General features: G+C 34.7%; 1 protein-coding gene across 1 annotated transcript in view; it reads left to right on the top strand.

Annotated features, from left to right (window-relative positions):
- Window positions 1-19,313, top strand: part of LOC136826806 (uncharacterized) — a 52,817-nt gene extending 33,504 nt beyond the window's left edge. Inside the window, exons 3-6 of the mRNA XM_067084247.1 lie at window positions 1,594-1,666; window positions 4,846-4,927; window positions 6,999-7,190; window positions 13,771-19,313. Of these exons, the coding sequence (XP_066940348.1) occupies window positions 4,859-4,927; window positions 6,999-7,190; window positions 13,771-13,824 (315 nt within the window). The 5' untranslated portion in view covers window positions 1,594-1,666; window positions 4,846-4,858 and the 3' untranslated portion in view covers window positions 13,825-19,313. The remainder of the gene's footprint in view (window positions 1-1,593; window positions 1,667-4,845; window positions 4,928-6,998; window positions 7,191-13,770) is intronic.
- The last annotated feature ends 201 nt before the right edge of the window (window positions 19,314-19,514 follow it).

The following is a 19,514-nucleotide window of genomic DNA, read 5'->3' as shown; positions in this document are numbered from 1 at the left end:
AGAGGATAAAAGAGGAGTACTGAATCAGAAACAGTTAGTCAGGCAAAGGGATTGCTGGCCTAAGGTTCTCTCTCCCTCTCTCTCAATTACCATTCATTTATAAGGGTGTTATACTGGTTGCTCTCCTGTATATACAAGTTTTGTTAAATTCACCCACGAAGTGTATACATTTTGTAAGAGTGATCTAAGGTATTTATATTGAGCAAGCATTGTGTAAAGTGTATAATGGTGTACCACTTGTAAAAGGTAATGTGATGTTTACTGGTTTTTATTATGTTAAGAGATAAAGTGATGCTTTAAGTAAAAGAGAGTTATTATTTTACTAAGAGGTGATTGCACTCTCTTTAAAAGTGAATACTTATGTTGACCTCTGTTATCAATGTTTTGGTGAAGACTTGGGTTTAGTGGTTCAGATTTATGTCTACAACTTGAGTGAGTTCTAAGATGTCTTACTGCTAACTGTACTTTACTAAGTCTATATCACTGTGACTTGGCAGTGTTGTCTTTGAGAAAGTCTTAGGAAGACGTGAATTTAACCTTTTTTAAAAGTGAAGGTAATCTTTTGAAAGATTGATATAATCTTTAAACATATTTTTGTCTTAGTGAAATGGCTGTTGGTATATTTCCATTTTTGCATATTTCATTCTTATATGTCTGTGTTATCAATTGCTCTAATTTTATCATTACACAGTGTGTTCTAAAGTTTTGTGTTGGTGATTGCTTAACATTTTGTCAGTGCATACTTATTATTGAGATTTCAGTGAGTACTTGTATTGACTTCCATTTATTGATGTTTAGTGAACACTTGTGTTGGGTTTAATTAATCAGGTATATGGTTAAAACTTGAGTGAAAGTTAATGGTTTGAATCTTACTTAACCAAATTGCTTTCTTAATAAATTAAAGTTTTGTGAATTAATCTTGATTAAGAAATACTTAAGTTTTACACTGTTTTTAGATAACTGTAAATCTTTTTGAGATTGTGAACTCTGCATATAACTTTTGAACTTAGAAATAAATTTGTCTGTTTAAAGTTTTAAAAGCACAGTGTTTCATTTTGACCACCAGTGATTAGAGAAATTAACGAATGTGTACAAGGTAAGTGATATATCTGTTTGCTCACCTGAGACTTATCTAGGTGAAATAGAACCAGGGAAACCGTTATAGTGTTTGTTGAAGTGATGCCCATTTTCCATTAGTCTGTTTATAGCTTCTTGGTTGTTACCTCACCCATAACTTGATAAAGTTAGATTGATTTTCTCAAGTGATAAGTAAGTTTTATGGGATGGCTGTACTTTTAGAGTATTCAGTCTTAATAATTTTGTTATGAGGTTTCAAGTGTCTGGCTGAAGTAAGGTAACTTTTGGTCTTATTATTTGTGTAATAACCAGGTGCTTGATCACTTCGTGATAAAATATATATGTATATATATATATATATATATATATATATATATATATATATATATATATATATATATATATATATATATATATATATATAGGTATTGTAAAGATTATACCAGTAAGCCAAATTTATTTTATTCTTATTTGTTTAGATATGCTGTTCATTCTTTTCTGATCTCTTTTCTCCAGATTCTCTCTGCACTTTCTGTTGTAATGACGACAGTGGCTGCCATAGTTCTTCATGTCAAAGTAGCAAAATCTTGTGAGTCCAATAATATCTGTAATTGTCGCCTCTCATGTAAGTTTATTCAGCACACACTGCCCAGTATTCTTAAGTCAGTTTCCTGGGCAATTTATAAATATTGCGTTTTCATTTGACTGCTTTGCGTATTTCTAAACATTCGGTACATTTGTTTTCTTCAAATATACATATATGTATATATATGTATAAATATAAGCATACATATATATATATATATACATATATAATATATATATATATATATTATATAATATATATGTTGTAATTATATATATATATATATATATATATATATATATATATATATATATATATATATATATATATATATATATATATATATATATATATATATATATATATATATATATATAGATATATATATATATAATATATATATATATATATATATATATATATATATATATATATATATATATATATATATATATATATATATTATAAAATCCACATCAGAAGGTGAGTCAAAACCAGGACTTTGAACAAGTACTTTCGTAGTTTATTCTACATTTTTAAGTTCACACTGAATACAAAAGAAGTTGACAGATCCTTATATACAAAAACAGAAGTGAGAGCAGGGTTACAGTTTGTTAATCTGGGCAGCGTGTCCTTTAAACAAATAAGACAGGGACAAAGGATCAAGGGATAATCTTGGGTGGAGATTAACATTCCTGGTGGACGTAGTTTCAGTGAACAGTTTCTAGCAGACTCCTTTTCCGATGGTCATTGACCTTATAGATTATCGTTGACTTATCCCAGTTCATCGCTTGGCCTGTCTTAAGCCAATGATCAGCAATGCCATTATTTGATAAGCCTCTTGAAATGGCATATTTGTGTTGGGAGCTTCCTATTTTAGTCCTTTGGACGTTTGACAAATATAAATCTTATTAAATTCTTTGCAAAGAACACTGTATACAATATTGTTTGAATTAGACGGGCTATTCTTGATTAGTTTATTTCTCAAAATATCATTATATTTAAATGCTAAGTTAATATCAATAGTTTTTAAAATGGGCACTGCAGGAATGAAATTCTTTGTTAACACTGGTTGGATTGTAATATGTCTTTTTTGCTTTATTTTTACAAAGTACTATAAAATATGGAGAGTAACATAATGAATCTCCTATTTTATCAGTAATTTTAAACTCCTCTTCCAAAAATTCAGGACTAAAAATTCTAAGAGCTCTAAGATACATGCTGGAAAATGTTGACACCTTAATTTGTTTAGCATGGTTAGAGTAAAAACGAATATATGACAAATTATTCGTGGGTTTCCTATAAACTTTAAAGCAGAAATTGGTGTTATTTCTAATAACTAAGACATCCAGAAATGGTATACAATTATTTTCTTCATATTCTATTGTGAATTTTATGGATGGTATAAGATTATTAATTGCTTGCAAGAAATCAGGAATATTTACATTTTCTTTTACTATACACAAACAATCATCTACTGTACATATCTAACCCAAAACACCTTAGAGAACAGGTTTCTTGGAACAAGTCTAGATTCAAAGAATTCCATGTAAATATTAGACAAAAGTGGCAAAAGAGGGTTCCCCACAGCCATGCCAAATATTTGTTCATAAAAATTACCATTGAAAGTGAACTTACAGTTTTTTTATACAAAGGGATATAAAATTAATAATAACATTGGTAGGTAGTTCTAGATTATACAAGTCCAAATGTTTTGATAAATATTGAAGTAAGTCATTAATAGGAACTTTAGTAAATAAAGATGTCACATCAAAACTGGTTACTCTTTCAGTATTGGATAATTCAATATGGGAAAGTCTAGTACAGAAATCAACAGAGTTTTGCAAATGGGAATATGAAATAGTACCCAGGATAGGTGATAGTAATTTAACTAGATATTTAAAAAGTTTATAACTAATAGAAATGGTTGAACTGTTAATGGGCCGTATAGGAAAATCTCTTTTATGTGTTTTGATTCATCCGTACATGTAAGGTAAGGATGGGCCAATAGTTGACACCTTCTCTTTTATTGAACCGAATTCCGTAGCTTTTTGTAAGTACTAGAATCAGATAATAAGTGTTCCATTTTTTCAACATTGCTAATTTTATTCATTATTACAAAACAATTGGATTTGTCGGCTTTAGTAATGAGCAAACTTTTATCTTTCTTCGTTTCGTGAATTGCATTAATAAACCTTTTTGGGAAATTCACAATTTTGTTAGGTATTTGAAGAAGGCGGAAGAAAAGACCTTTAACTAAACTCATTGAAGGTGATACAATTATGTTTTTCTTTTCCATTTGGATATCTCTGAACAAGTCAAGTCAAAACAGTTGAAATGAGTCTTTAGTCGACATGACCACCACTCCATCCTCTCATGCCCTTCAACCCAGGGCATTATGCCCATTGAAATGAGTTCACACAGACTCGTCACTGCTAAGGAAGAATCATCCCATAAACAACCAGAAAAGTTCATTGAAATGACGTGAGTAAACTGGTAATAAAAGTCACATAAAAATAAATGAGAGCCAAAAACATAAAATCAGTTAGCAAAAGGAAACATAATTTCACTCGGACCTGTAAAATAAAAAGAACAATCTTATAAAAGCCCATTACTCACTTCAGCAAACTGGAGGACCCATCTCCAAAGAAAATTAGATGCACTGCTCAAATTGAGCACTACAACGGATCAAGCCCCAATATCTAGTTTTCACATATTTTCTCTCCAGCAAAACTCGTCATTACCAGCTCACGAATGCACTTACTTCCGGGCACGTTTACACTTCGCCTGGGAAAGATCCATGGCGACATATCGGAGAAATCCGGTACTCACAATGCCATAAGGGTCAACGATCGTCACACCCTGTCACAGGTCATATGGACTTCCGATCACATCTCAGTCGCCCCTCGAGGCACTGCTCCGGCCGAGGTTAACCTTCACAAAAATGATAAATCTGTTTCAAAATGAGAACGAACGAAAGCTGAAAGGTATTTGCCAACGTAATGATCACGCCACCTGCGAGATCACTGAATACGAGTTATATACTTTATATATATATTATATACTTTATATATATATATATATATATATATATATATATATATATATATATATATGTATGTATGTATGTATGTATGTATGCATGTATGTAATCTTAATTTTCCTTTGTTTCTTTCTTTTAGGGGTGCCTCTAGTATGGGTTGGGACTTTTTAAGTCTAGTGGTTGTACTTCTGAGCATCTTTCTTCTGCAGGGCATTAAGAAGGTAAGCCTTTTATGGTTACGTTGTAACATACTGTATGTGGTCAAATACTTCAACATCTCACATGCACATACACACACAGAACACACAAAATTTGCTTGTAGCACCATATAATGATATGAAAGATATCCCCATCTCAAGAACTTTGGAGTTAAAATAACAGTTAAGAACAAGAAAGTAATGAAACATGTGCTTACAAAGAACTCTCCAGACAATACTGAAGGATTGGGTATAAAATTCCATTTAAGTCTTATGATGACTTTATATCGGTCAAACTGGAAAAACACTGGAAAGGAGAATATAGCAGCATAAAAAATGTGTGAGATGTGCACAAGTGAACAGTGGAATTTTCGTACATGGCGAGATCAGTCATGCAATCGACTGGCAGGGGAATAAAAGAGAGTGTATTCTAATAATACACTGGAAAGAAATATAACTGACTCTAGCTTCATACAAGAAAGGTGTCGAAACTTGAATATCAGTCAAGGTCTGTATAATCTTGATCCTGTAATTTCGAAAGAAGTTTGTAAAATGTTTAAATTTTAAGGAAGTTAATAGCTACGTATGGAAAAAGTATTATCATATTTGGTAAGATAAGGGGCCACTAGTATCAATCAGTTTTTTCTACTCCCCCCTGAAACCTGATAGGCGTGGCTTTCAGTGTCCAACGGTTTGTATTGTCCCCCTGTCATACACATTGTGATTTCTCCCTTTATGTATCAGTCCATCGTCAATGGCTTAGAAATCAAGTCGAAACCAGTCAAGACTCAAGACCTACAAACTGTCTCTTATTTTTTCACCTGTGGTGGCGTGTGAAATATATATATATATATATATATATATATATATATATATATATATATATATATATATATATATATATATATATATATATATATATGTATGTATGTATATATATATATATATATATATATATATATATATATATATATATATATACTGTATAAGTATTTGTATTTAATCTAATGGTTACTGTTTACCAGATTCTTATGTAATTGTAATAAAGATAACGACCTCTTAATTTCTCGACTTTGGATATGTTTGCCACCACAAAATCTAAGATCCCAATGAAGAATCAAGGGAGAAATTCTGTTGTCCGTAGCTGGATTAGAACTCGCATTCTTCAAGTTCATACTAACCCACTTGACCTTCTTCGGTTATTTGTCATTGAAAGAAGGTAGGATTAAATAACATGCAAGGTATCAGAATTATTTTCAGTTTCAGCGTAGTTCTTGCAAAAAAACTTCCTTATTCTAAGAAACAAAAGTTCCTTTAATTCGGGGGTAGGGGGGAGAGAAAAATAAAAGCACTTCTTGAGTTGGATACATTGAATTTAGGCCAAAAAGCCAAGCACTGGAACAACTTCAGCCATTCAGCGTTAAAGAGAGTGAAGAGAGGAAATTGGAGTGAATGGACAGCAAGACAGAGAGACCTTATGAATGAATGAGAAGAGGTTTAAGGGCCTAAAGGTGAACCCTTTAGTGAGCCTACAGTGCACCGCGTGGGATCCACTGACGGCACTAGCCCCTGCGGAGGAGAGCACGTCTTGAAAAACAGATGAGAGCTCGGTCCTCGCTGTTTGGTGTTCCGGTGTTCTTCAATCCCCTTCTTGCAGTGACGCAATTGTGACCTTAAAGAAGGCTTATATTATGACGTCATGTCGAATGAAATATCTACTGCCGCTGACAATCTTATCGATTTACAATGTTAACGTGATTCTTATGTACCTTGTAACTGTAATTAATGTTAACCTCAAAGTAGCAATAAGTATTGATTACTGTATTTCTTTATATTCAGTGCTTCTGGTAGAATTGATAACATTTAAGGTTTTCTTTGTTATTTATGTGATTTTATTCATTATTCAGTCATTTTCACAGTTAAGGAATCTGCAATCGCTTTTTTAACAAGTGACTAATGAATGTTTTCCACTTTTATTAAGTAACAACACCGTCTTTCTCATGAGAACAGGCTTCAGCTTATTGGCGTTTTGATAATTTACAAAAATACGATTTTTATGTATTTATTTATTTTAATTTTTTTTTTTTTTTTGCAGAACAAGCCATCTTACTTGGTTCCATTCCTGGCAGGCCAGGTTATTGCATTAGTTTGTACCTTCATCGGCTCTGTCGTCGTTGCCCACTTTATACACGATATTGGACTAATCGTTGCTGAGCTCATCACATTCTTGATTGCAGAAGTCATTCAAATGTACTTTTCCCAGGTTGTCCTTACTTTTTACGAAGAGGTAAGTTAAGGACGTGGACGTTAAAATCCATAAATGATGTATTTTAATCCTATATTCTCGGCTGTTTATTTTTAGAAGTGAAATTAAAAATATATTTTTTCTATGCGCTTGATACTAAAAATAGATTAAAATATTGCTGTAGTCGTCTTTCTATCTGTATTATTATTATTATTATTATTATTATTATTATTATTATTATTATTATTATTATTATTATTATTATTGTTGTTATTATTATTATTATTATTAGCAGTAGTAGTAGTTTTCTCAGAAAACTTGTACCTTTAAGACTGTAAAGCCTCACATGCACGCAAAAGTCTCAATGAAGAGAGACAGCGCATGATTTGGACGTAATTACTGCGTGTGATGAATTTCACATTTTAATAGAATATCTAGACTCTCTAGACTCAATGATTTAAAGGCTTTGTTAACCTTCAAGCCTTGAAATACATGAATTAAACGTAAGCTTCTTGACGGTCAGTGTAGTACATACCAGAAACAACTACAGATCTGACAGTTCCTTACAGATCTCTCACGTCACAGCCAAAACACCATTACCACTTTAGACCTTGGTTATCGTGAAACCAGACTTGCTTTTATTAATTTCAATACTACTTCGATCTAGTTTGCAGAAGGTCCATTATATGTGAAGTTTGTAACGTATAGTCTGTCATATAAGAACTAACGGAAAACGTCCGCAGCCGGTTTCGTAAAGATAGTTATGGTTACAGTTTAAATTCACTGGCCAATCTTTATCAAGGATAATACTTTGATGATATCGGCTGCGGATATATACCGCTAGTAACAAAAGAAAAAAGAAAGAAAAAAAAAACTACCTATGGGCACCAGAGACTTCGTAACTGATTTCCATAACTCCCGCACTCGCTGTCGCCTTTATTGCTCGGGTTTCTGGAGTCTGTGCATCGTCCTACTCGATCTACAGTGATTCAGTATTAGCATTCTTTTGAACTGCCATGTCATACCTCCAGGAAACCGAAGTCTGTTATTCAGCTGCTTTTGCTGTAAAAGTGCGAAAAAATCTTCATGGCAACTCTATGGGTGTTATTGTTCATTTGTTTAATGGTTTCTTCGCCATGCGTCAATTGGCATATAATTAGCCGTTCAGATTGATATATTTTTCATAGTTTGTTGTTTTCCTAATTTTTTTAACTGCCTTGAAACTGTTTCACTCTCTTGCAATCCATTCTGTGACAGTTCATTGACAAGTTAATGACTATTCGAGCTGGTTCCACGTAAATATACAATAATGCTTATAATAGTGAAAGTTCCTGCTCAGAGAGTAATGCTAAAAATAAAAAAAATATATAAAATTTTTTTAAACATGCTTTTATTAAAATGCACTAAAAAGTAAAAAAAAAAAAAAAAAGAATATGAGACACACCAGGATTTTCTTACAATTGATCATGTCTACAAAAAATAAAAGCGTGGGCCCCAAACGTGGAAGGAAATGCTCCAAAAAAAGAAAGATTTTTTTTTTATTTCTTGTGCCATTTCCTTCCATGTTTGGGCCCACGCTTTTATTTTTGTAGACTGACTAATTGAAGGAAAATTTATTTCTTGTAGCATTTGTATGAAAATCCTGGTTTCTCAAAAAATATTTTTTACTTTTTAGTGAATTTCAATGAAAGAATGTTTAAAAAATTGTATATATTCTTTATTTTATACTTTTTAGTTTTGACAGAAATTGCAACCGATTTATGATTGTAGTTAACGAAATGGATATCGTTTACAGGGAAGGGGGAGGGGACGGGGAAGGGGAAGGAAGGGAAGGGGGAGAGGGAGTAGGAAGGAGAGGGGAAGGGAAATTGGAGGTGAGGGGGATGGGGGAGGGGAATGGAGGCAGGAAGTGGGAGGGGATGGAAGAGGGAAGAGAGGGAAGGAGAAAGGAGAGGTGGAGGGGAAGAATGGGAGGGGGAGGGAACGTGGAGGGTGAGGTGAGGGGAGGGGAAGAGGAAGGTGAGGGGGAGGCAGAGGGGAGGAGGAAGGAAGAGCGGGTGAGGGGGAGGGGAGTAGGTAGGAGAGGGGAGGAAATGGGAAGGAATGGAGGGGGAAGAGGATGGGTAGGGGTGGAGGAGGAAGGGGTAGAGGAGGGAAAGGGGAGGGAAGGGAGAGGGAAGGGGAAGGTGGCAGGGGGAGGGGGATGGGAGTGGAAGGGGAGGGGACCTTACCTTACAGACCTTACAGTTCGTTCGGGTTGCCCCAGATCCCTCAGTGTGAGGCACCTTTGATGTCTACCAGAGAATTGCTAACGCATCTTCCGGTATATTTTGCATCTTCCAGTCTTGGATGGTCTGGGATGCATCTTAGATATTTGTCGAGCTTATTCTTAAACACATCTACGCTCACTCCTGTTATGTTCCTCAGATGAGCTGGTAGCGCATTGAATAGATGCTGCATTATCGATGCTGGTGCGTGGTGGATTAATGTCCTGTGTGCTTTCCTTAATTTTCCTGGTATAGTTTTTGGCACTATTAATCTACCTCTGCTTGCTCTTTTTGATATTTTTAGCTCCATGATGTTTTCGGTAATTCCTTCTACCTGTTTCCATGCTTGAATTACCATGTAGCGTTCTCTTCTCCTTTCAAGACTATATAAATTTAAGAATTGTAGTCTTTTCCAGTCCAGTAGTCAAGGTCCTTAACTTCTTCTATTCTAGCTGTAAATGACCTTTGTACACTCTCTATTTGTGCAATATCCTTTTGGTAGTGTGGGTACCATATTATATTGCAATATTCAAGTGGACTACGTACATACGTTTTATAAAGCATAATCATGTGTTCAGCTTTTCTTGTTTTGAAGTGCCGGAACAACATTCCCATTTTTGCTTTGCATTTTGCCAATAGAATTGCTATTTGATCATTGCATAACATATTCTATTCAACATCACACCAAGGTCTTTAACTGTTTCCTTGTTTGTGATTGTCTCATTATTAGGTCCTTTATATGCATATAGCATTCCTACTTTATCACCATAGTTCATTGATTCAAATTTATCAGAGTTAAATACCATCCTATTTATCTCTGCCCATTTATATATTTTGTTTAGGTCTCTTTGTAGCGAGTTCTTATCTTCATCACAAGCAATTTCTCTACTTATTCTTGTGTCATCTGCGAAACTTCTTACTACTGAGTCCTTAACATTACTGTCTATGTCTGCGATCATAATCACAAACAGCAATGCAGCTGACACCGTATCTTGTGGTACACTGGATATTACCATAGCTTCATCCGATTTCTCATCGTTTGCAATCACTATCTGTTTTCTGTTTTGCAAAAATTCTTTTATCCATCTTCCTACTTTGTCAACAATGTTATGTTTTCTAATTTTTTTCGCTAATATATTATGATCTACCTTGTCAAAAGCTTTTGCAAAGTCTAGGTAAACCACATCTGTCTCTTTTTCATTTATCATATTTTTATATATGCTTTCATGGTGGACTAACAGTTGGGTTTGTGTACTTTTTCGGGGTACAAAACCATGTTGTCCTATATTGAACAATCTATTTTTCATTAAATGTTTCATTATATTTTTTTTCATTACCCTTTCATATACTTTCATAATATGAGATGTCAGACTCACAGGCCTGTAATTACTTGCCTCTAGTCTTGAACCACTTTTGAAAGTAGGAGTAATATATGCTAATTTATGCTCATCATAAATCTTGCCTGTATCTATACTTTGTCTTAATAATATTGCTAGTGGCTTTGCAATTGAATGAACCACTTTCTTTAACAATATGGCAGGTACTCCATCTGGTCCTGCTGCTGATCCATTTTTAATTTCATTAATAGCCTGCACAATATCGGCTTCTGTAATATCTATATCCGATAAGTATTCAATATTTTCATCTCTTATTTCTGTATCATTATCTTCATTGTCAATTCTAGGTGTAAATTCTCTCTTATATCTTTCTGCTAGTATGTTACATATTTCCTTTTTTTCATTCGTTAATTGCCCTTCAATTCTTAGAGGGCCTATTTCTACTCTTATTTTATTCATCTTTTTTGCATATGAATAAAAAAATTTTAGGGTTTTGCTTGATATTTTGTAGGGTCTTTTCTTCTAGGTTCCATTTTTCATTTTCTTTTGATTGTATAATCTTTTGTTCTGCATTTTCTATCTTACTTTTTAGTTCCATCACTTTCCATGCATTCTTTTCTTTTGCAAGACCTTTTTTCCACTTTCTGATTTTCTGGAACAAGATCCTTCTGTCTCTTGGAATTCGTGACTGATGTGTACTTTTTTTCTTCGGTATATATTTTTCCACTATTTCCTCTAATATTTTATATAATATATCGGTATTTACCTGTATATTATCACTTACAAATATGTTTTCCCATTCTTTGTTTAATTCTTAATTTTTTTTTGTCCAATTTATATTCTTACTATAGAAATTGTATTTTCCATATCCTTCCCATTTTTTCGTCTCTTGCTTTTCTCTGTTTTCGTGTGTTCTGGAACGGACTGTTATTTCTATGACATTATGGTCCGAAATACTCGTGTTATATACTATTATTTCTTTAACATAGTTCACCTCATTCACAAATACTAGGTCTAAAATATTATCCTTTCTTGTTGGTAGGTGATTTATTTGCTGAATGTTATGTTCTAGTAGCATATCTAATAGCTTTTCAAATTGCCTCTTATCTTCTGCACTACTTTTGCTCTCTTTTTTATATGTATAAATACAACCACAGTCTCCTATTTGTTCTTTCCATTCTACAAAAGGAAAGTTAAAGTCTCCGGATAGGAGTATAGTCCAGTCCTTGTGATTTCTACATATTTCATCCAATTTGTCAATTATTATGTCAAACTCTTTAGTTTTAGGGGGTCTGTATATTACAATGTTTACTAATTTTTCAGATTCAAATTCTGCCGCTATTAATTCACATTCTGTGTTACTATATTTCTCACAGATTTTTCCTTGATTGGCATCTCTCCCATATATCGCGGTTCCCCCTTGATTTCTGTTTTTTCTATCTGATCTATAAGTTTGGAAACCCTTTATCTGGTCATCATTACCAGTCTCATGGGAATACCAGGTTTCACTTATATTCAATATTTCTATTTTTTCATTTTGGGTTAGTTCTTCTAAGAACTCTATCTTTCTTTTGAGTTACTCGAAACTAAACCCTGCACGTTCATCACTATGATGGTTTCATGTATTATCTCCATTATCTAATATGGGTAATAATAAGGATTTTCCCATGTCTCTTTCCTGTTCTGATATGTTGATCTTTTTTCATTTCCAGAAATTCGTACATTAAAAAATCCAACTTTTCCATTATATTTGATCTTCCAGCTTCATATTTATTCATTTTGTGCATAAACCTGCATTTTATCTCCATATCTACACCATCCCCAGCATCATAGATACATTGCTTGTTCCTTGTGCTATATCTAGGTGCTGATGCCTCATATCGTGGTACTGACATTTCATAATGCGTTGTTGGCCTGCTTTTTGCCTTCATCACATGATCTTTGTTCCTTTCTTTATTTGATTCATTTTTACCTTGATTTTTTATATGTATTTGATTTTGATTTTGGTTTTTCATGGCTACAGGATGCATGTACCTACATTTCTTATTAAACCTACATCCATTTCCTTCTTTCCAGTTTCTACATATTTTTGGATGTAGATCGCTGCATTCCTCTTCATAGCCATCTAGATATGCACATTTGCCATAGATCTCATAATTGTGACATATCTTGGGATGTTTGTAATAACATCTTTCACCAAACCTGCAATTCCCTCTTTTCAAAAGAGGGGAGGGGATAAGGAGGGGGAAGGGGGAGGAGGGGAGAGGGAAGGGGGATGGGAGGGGAGAGGGAAGGGGGATGGGAGGGGGAAGGCATGTGGGAGGGGAAGTGGAGGAAATGGAAGAGGGAGGGGAGAGGGAAGGAGAAGGAGAGGGGAAGGGGAAGGGTATGGGAAAGGAGGGGAAGGCAAAGGGGAGGGGAGGAGAAGTGGAGGAAATGGAAAAGGGAGGGGAGAGGGAAGGAGAAGGAGAGGGGAAGGGGAAGGGTATGGGAAAGGAGGGGAAGGCAAAGGGAAGGGGAGGGTAAGGGGGGAAGGGAGGGAGGGAATATGGAAGTGGAGGGGATGGAAGAGGGAAAGGGAGGGGGAGGACACAGCTAAATTAACACTTGATTGTGTGCTCTGGAAGGGGGAGGGGAGAGGGAAGTTAAGAGGGAAGGGGAGGAGAACATAGCTAAATTAACAATTGATCACATGCTCCGGAAGGGGGAGGGGAGGAGGGGAGGAGGGGAGGGGAGGAGGGGAGGGGAGGGAGGAGGAGGAGGGAAGGGGGGGAATGGGGAGGGGATGGGGAGGGGGATGGAAGAGGGATGGGGAAGTGGAGGGAAGAGGGAAGGGGAAGGGAGGGACACAGCTAAATTAACATTTGATGTGTGCTTTAGAAGGGGGAGCGTTTGCAAAATGACTATCACTGGGGAATCACAATGACTGGAATGTGTGAATTTAAGGATACTTATGCAATATTTTCATTTTTTGGTTTGGTTATCTAATTAGTAAACATATTCGTTCAAACTTTTCAGCTTCAAGAGCAACTGGCAGGAGCTCGAGAAGGAACAGGGCTTCAACAAATCTAAGTTAAACCTGACAAAAGCAGCAGTTTTCCAACAGCTGTTTCAGAATCACAAGTCACAGGATTTGAGTTTTGTATTCCCCAACATTCTCAAGACATTTCCTTCTCCATGAGGATAATCTTGCATTATACCCACTTGAGAGGACACTAAGGCAGGGCCAGACCTTTGCTGGATATAGATGGGGTTTGTGGGGACCTCATTCCAAGAGCGAATATTACTGTTGATTACTGCACTGATAAAATGGCAATAAATTTAAGCTTCATCATACAAAATAGTATTGTTGTATTGTTGAACGTGTCTAATTAATTACTCACCGTAAATCATCATCTGCGACTTGAAAGAATTTATGTACAAGTTATAATTTAAAATACAAACGCACTCTCTCACTCTCCTTTCCTCTCTTAAAAGTTGTGACCCAGAATCCTCCAGGATCTTTATTTGAGAAACAATTAAGTATATTCTCTCATTACAATTTGAATTTAACTTAATAAGGTAGTGGCTCGGTAGATTTCACATGGAAAGTAGCAACTGGCTGCGGTATCCTTCTGATCTCTAGCAACCCTTAGAGGTTGATAATACGAAATTAGACACGCCGAAACGTTAATATTTTTTGTAATGTAATGCCTGCCGTTTCTGTGTAACATTCTTGTATTTTAGTTTTCTGTAAAAGAAAACTATTGTGCCGGCTTTGCCTGTCCGTCCGCACTTTTGTGTCCGTCCTCAGATCTTAAAAACTACTGATGCTAGGGGGCTGCAAATTTATATGTTGATCATCCACCCTTCAGTCATCAAACATGCCAAATTGCAGCCCTCTAGCCTCAGTAGTTTTTATTTTATTTAAGGATAAAGTTAGCCATAACCGTTCATCTGGCAACGATATAGGACAGGCCACCACCCGCTCGTGGTTAAAGTTTCATGGGCCGCAGTTCATACTGTATTATACCGAGACCACTGAAAGACATCTGTTTTCGGTGGCCTTGATTATACGATGTACAGAAAACTCGATTGCGCCGAAAAAACTTCGGCGTATTTTTTACTTGTTTTATCTTATTTTTTTATTATAAACCGTCCTGTTCTTTTTTGCTACCCTTCATGAGCGCTACCCTGAGTCACAGACAACGACAGTAATAAATAAAAGACAGCAATGGCCGTCCTCTTTTCATCACATTCTGATTTTTTAACCCTCATCAAATCTTTTTATAGAAAAAATACTAACATCTGGTTAGATATCACTACATGTCACCCTGGTGAAGCTTCTTTGTTTAATTAATGAAAAATTAATTTTCATTTAGTTATACGCTACTGGACAATACGCAGACCAGGGTAACAGTTACTGTACTATCGTACGGTACATTCTGTTTTACCGAAAACCCTCGTCTCGATTATACGTGCGCTTCTATATTGACCCCGGTGTTTCACAGTGTCCTGACCTTTATCAAAGTCCCAATATGTCAAGAATGTTTGAGAATACAGGCTGCACAGACGAAGATTCAGCAAGTCTGATAATCATCGACACTTCCGATGGACAGAATTCAAGATTGGAAAAAAGAATGAACTGTGAAGGTATATAGGATCCTCTAAATGTTATCAGCTCCTGTGACTGGTTTAACTCACTAAAGGTATTCATACATAGGCATGTAGGGGAGGCACATGCTATTTTTGAACAAAATTGAATATTAGAAATACTATTCTTCTCATGAAGCTCTCAGAAGGAATAGCGGGTCTGCATGGAGTAAGTGTTTCGATTTTGATACTGATTTGAGATGTTTCTTTTAACTTTAGCACTACAGAGGTGTTCTGCAATAGTAAAAATGCTCAAATGGAATGATATAATAGAATGATAAAAACTTGGTTATGTCTTCTTCTGTAATGTGTGAAAAAATCTTCATGATTTACATCTCATGGATTTGCCCAGAGACTGAAGATAGTTTGACAAGAAGTTAAGGCAATCAAATGCTTTATGCAAGATGTTTTGTACTGAAGTAACAAGCCAGACTTTGGGAAAATATAAGTTGTTTGAGATAAAGCAACAAAGTGCTGAAGTAAACACTTTTGATGCATAAAAGACACTGAGGTTATAAATTTGAATAAATGGCAATATCATGATACTCTGTACCTCCTACATTTGAGGAATCTTAAATTGAAAGCTTTGTGCAGAGATGTGAAGAGAGTGATGAGTTTGTGGATTTTTATAAGTTGACTGTTTATGGTTAGGATTTTAGAATTTTGTTTTGAGCTCTTTTAGATGAATATTACATTGAATGGTTATCTTTCTCCTCTGTAGAAATAGTACTAAACGTTTTATGAATTCTGAACTTTTACAAGAATGTTTTTATCGAGGTTTTGTCATATCAACATTAATAGAATTTTAATCGAGACATTATCAGACTGGATCTCATAAATGTATTGTGGGGTCAATGCTTTAGTACTATTAATACAGTTTTGAATGTTAGATTTTAAGATTAATATTACACGTATTGCTAGTCTTTGGTTTTTGAAAGCAATACTGTAACGGCATTTACAGTTTTATACTCCTTAAACAGAGGTGTTTTGAATGGTAATTTTAGAAAATTTCATAATGAGTATTTTGAGTAGTACAAATTTTGAAAAGTTTTACGAAATGCAAAAGTATAATGAATGTGTTATTATAGTTGTATTATATGATAAAAACGCTAATTCAAAGCAAAAGATCTTATAATAAGGATTGGCAAGTCTTGCAAGTGTCCCAAAGCACTGACTGGTGAGCAGAGAAACATTTAGTGCTCACAGGTATGGTGGCTTCACCTGAGGACCAATTTCCATGATGAGATTTGTAAGCAGTGTCTGAATATTTTGTTTTAAGAGTATTATGATAATAAGCAAAACTTACGATATCAATAGGACTACAGTAAAGAAGTGGTGTACCGAATCCTGATGACTGTTTTCAGCACCACCAAAACGAACATGTTGGGGTTCATGCTTTGCCCAGAGACTGAAGATAGTTTGACAAGAAGTTAAGGCAATGAAATGCTTCATGCAAGAGGTTTTGTACTGAAGTAACAAGCCACACTTAATGAAAATGTAAGTTGTTTGAGATAAAGCAACAAAGTGCTGAAGTAAACACATTTGATGCATGCGCAGGTACAGCCGTTATGTCAACGTTCTGAATTTGATTGAAAAGTAAGACTTACTATTATCATTATTGGCTCATAAAAGACACTGAGGTTAAAAATTTACATAAATGGCAATATCATGATGCTCTGTGCTTCCTACTTTTGAGGAATCCTAAATTTAAAGCACTGTGCAGAGATGTGAAGAGGGTGATGAGTTTGTGGATTTTTATAAGTTGACTGTTTATGGTTAGGATTTTAGAATTTTGTTTTGAACCATTTTAGATGAATATTACACTGAATGATTATCTTTCTTCTATGTAGAAATAGTACTAAACATTTTATGGATTTTGAACTTTTGCAAGAATGTTTTTATCAAGGTTTTGTTATATCAACATTAACAGAATTTTAAACGAGGCATTATCAGATTGGATCTCATAAATGTATTGTGGTTCAATGCTTTAGTACTATTAATACAGTTTTGAATGTTAGATTTTAAGATTAATATTACACGTATTGTTAGTCATTGGTTTTTGAAAGCAATACTGTAACGGCATTTACAGTTTTATACTCCTTAAACAGAGGTGTTTTGAATGGTAATTTTAGAAAATTTCATAATGAGTATTTTGAGTAGTACAAATTTTGAAAAGTTGTACGAAATGCAAAAGTATAATGAATGTGTTATTATAGTTGTATTATATGATAAAAACGCTAATTCAAAGCAAAAGATCTTATAATAAGGATTGACAAGTCTTGCAAGTGTCCCAAAGCACAGACTGGTGAGCAGAAAAACATTTAGTGCTCACAGGTATGGTGGCTTCACCTGAGGACCAATTTCCATGATGAGATTTGTAAGCAGTGTCTGAATATGTTGTTTTAAGAATATTATGATAATAAGCAAAACTTACAATATCAACAGAAATACAGTAAAGAAGTGGTGTACCGAATCCTGACGATTGTTTTCAGCACCACCAAAACGAACATGTTGGGAATCATGCTCTGCTGAAATACTGGCAGCACCGACAGTTGTGTTCCATACAGTTCATAGCTCCTGAAACTAGATTTTCATGGCTTCCTGAGAGACGGCGATAATAATGAATTTACACATGTTTTATTATAAAGTACCCTTCAGTCATATTTTTATACCAAAACTATTTCTTTATGAAAAATGCATCTGAAAAATAAAACAAAACAGTAGTCAGCGCATCCATAATACCAACAATTGACACTTAATGATGTTACTGAAGTTTTAGCTAATCAGCTTGATGGTAAGATAGGACAGCCAGTCTCAGGAAATAACTAAACTTGAATATCATTCTGATTATAAGATCTTTGATTTAAACGTCATTTTAACGAGTTACTGATTTAACCTTTAATTAATTTTAATTAAATGACATTCACATACCGTATTTTCCGGCGTATGATACGCGGTCTTTCCCTTAAAAACAGATTAGAAAATTAGTTTGCATCTATTGCGGTCGTAGTAAACATCATAGAAACATCTAGGACATGGGTGCTTGAGAAGTCAGCTGGCTTTTTCTGTACCTTTTTGCACAGTTCATGACCTGTAGCTCGAATTTAATATGGTAGCAATTCTTTTGTTGCATTTCTGTAATTGGTCTTTCCTCTGGAGTAAAAATAATAAGACAATAACTATACAAACAGCTAGCCATCATTGGCAATGTCTCATGATTGCATTCATTATCTGGGTGTAACATTCTTCATATTTTCCTATTTTATCATGTGTGCCATTATATTTACTCCTTAGATCGGTTTTTGTTAATAAATTGCAAAGATTTGGTTTGTTTTCCCATATTTTATTAGCAAAATTATTTTGTTACAATCAGATGGTAAATACAAATAGTGGTAACAGTGCTACAATCTCCAAGCAATCCATGCATCTACAGAAGTAGCATCCCTCATATGTTTATGCCCTCAATATGTTTATCTTGACTGGTTGTGAAAATTTCTTTTCTCATACTTTATAATTAGCAAAATGATTTTAGTAATCGAATGGGAAATGGAAGACGTAAGCGATGGATTTTACCCTAGCTCGATGCCTGAAGCCATCGACGTGCATGAAGTGGAGAGATGTCAATAATAACAAATTGAAGTTGTCAGTTTATCCCCTGAACATTTTTACCATAGGAGCTCCTAAAAGTTTAAGCCCCAGGCACAGAAGGAACAGAGGCATTGGAACAACATTAAATACATGCACGATATCATAGCTATCCCAAAGAACACGGGAGTAGAGCATCTGAAGGTTATTTTGATTCACTGCCATCACAATATATTTCTTCTAAATATTTACCCTTGTATAATCGGGGATGCGTCTAATGTGCCTTGCGTCAAATGTGCTGGCAAATACGGTAATAATTGTCTAGAATTTGTCTAACATATGCACAAAAGATTAAATAAAAGAAATGTACTTATTTGTTGCTCTTTTTATTTGACCCTTTTCCACTTAGTTCACATAAATATGAGAAAACACTGAATGACTGTATTTGCTGGGAGGCAAATACAGCCATACATGAACTTAATGCAACATTCATAACCTAATCTAACCTAAGCTATTAAGAACCTCGGCCGTTGACCCATAGTAAA

The sequence above is a fragment of the Macrobrachium rosenbergii genome, chromosome 41 (assembly GCF_040412425.1).
Source record: "Macrobrachium rosenbergii isolate ZJJX-2024 chromosome 41, ASM4041242v1, whole genome shotgun sequence".
Lineage (NCBI taxonomy): Eukaryota > Metazoa > Arthropoda > Malacostraca > Decapoda > Palaemonidae > Macrobrachium > Macrobrachium rosenbergii.
Note: the sequence above shows the minus strand (reverse complement) of the source record. Positions and strands in the feature narration are given on the sequence as shown.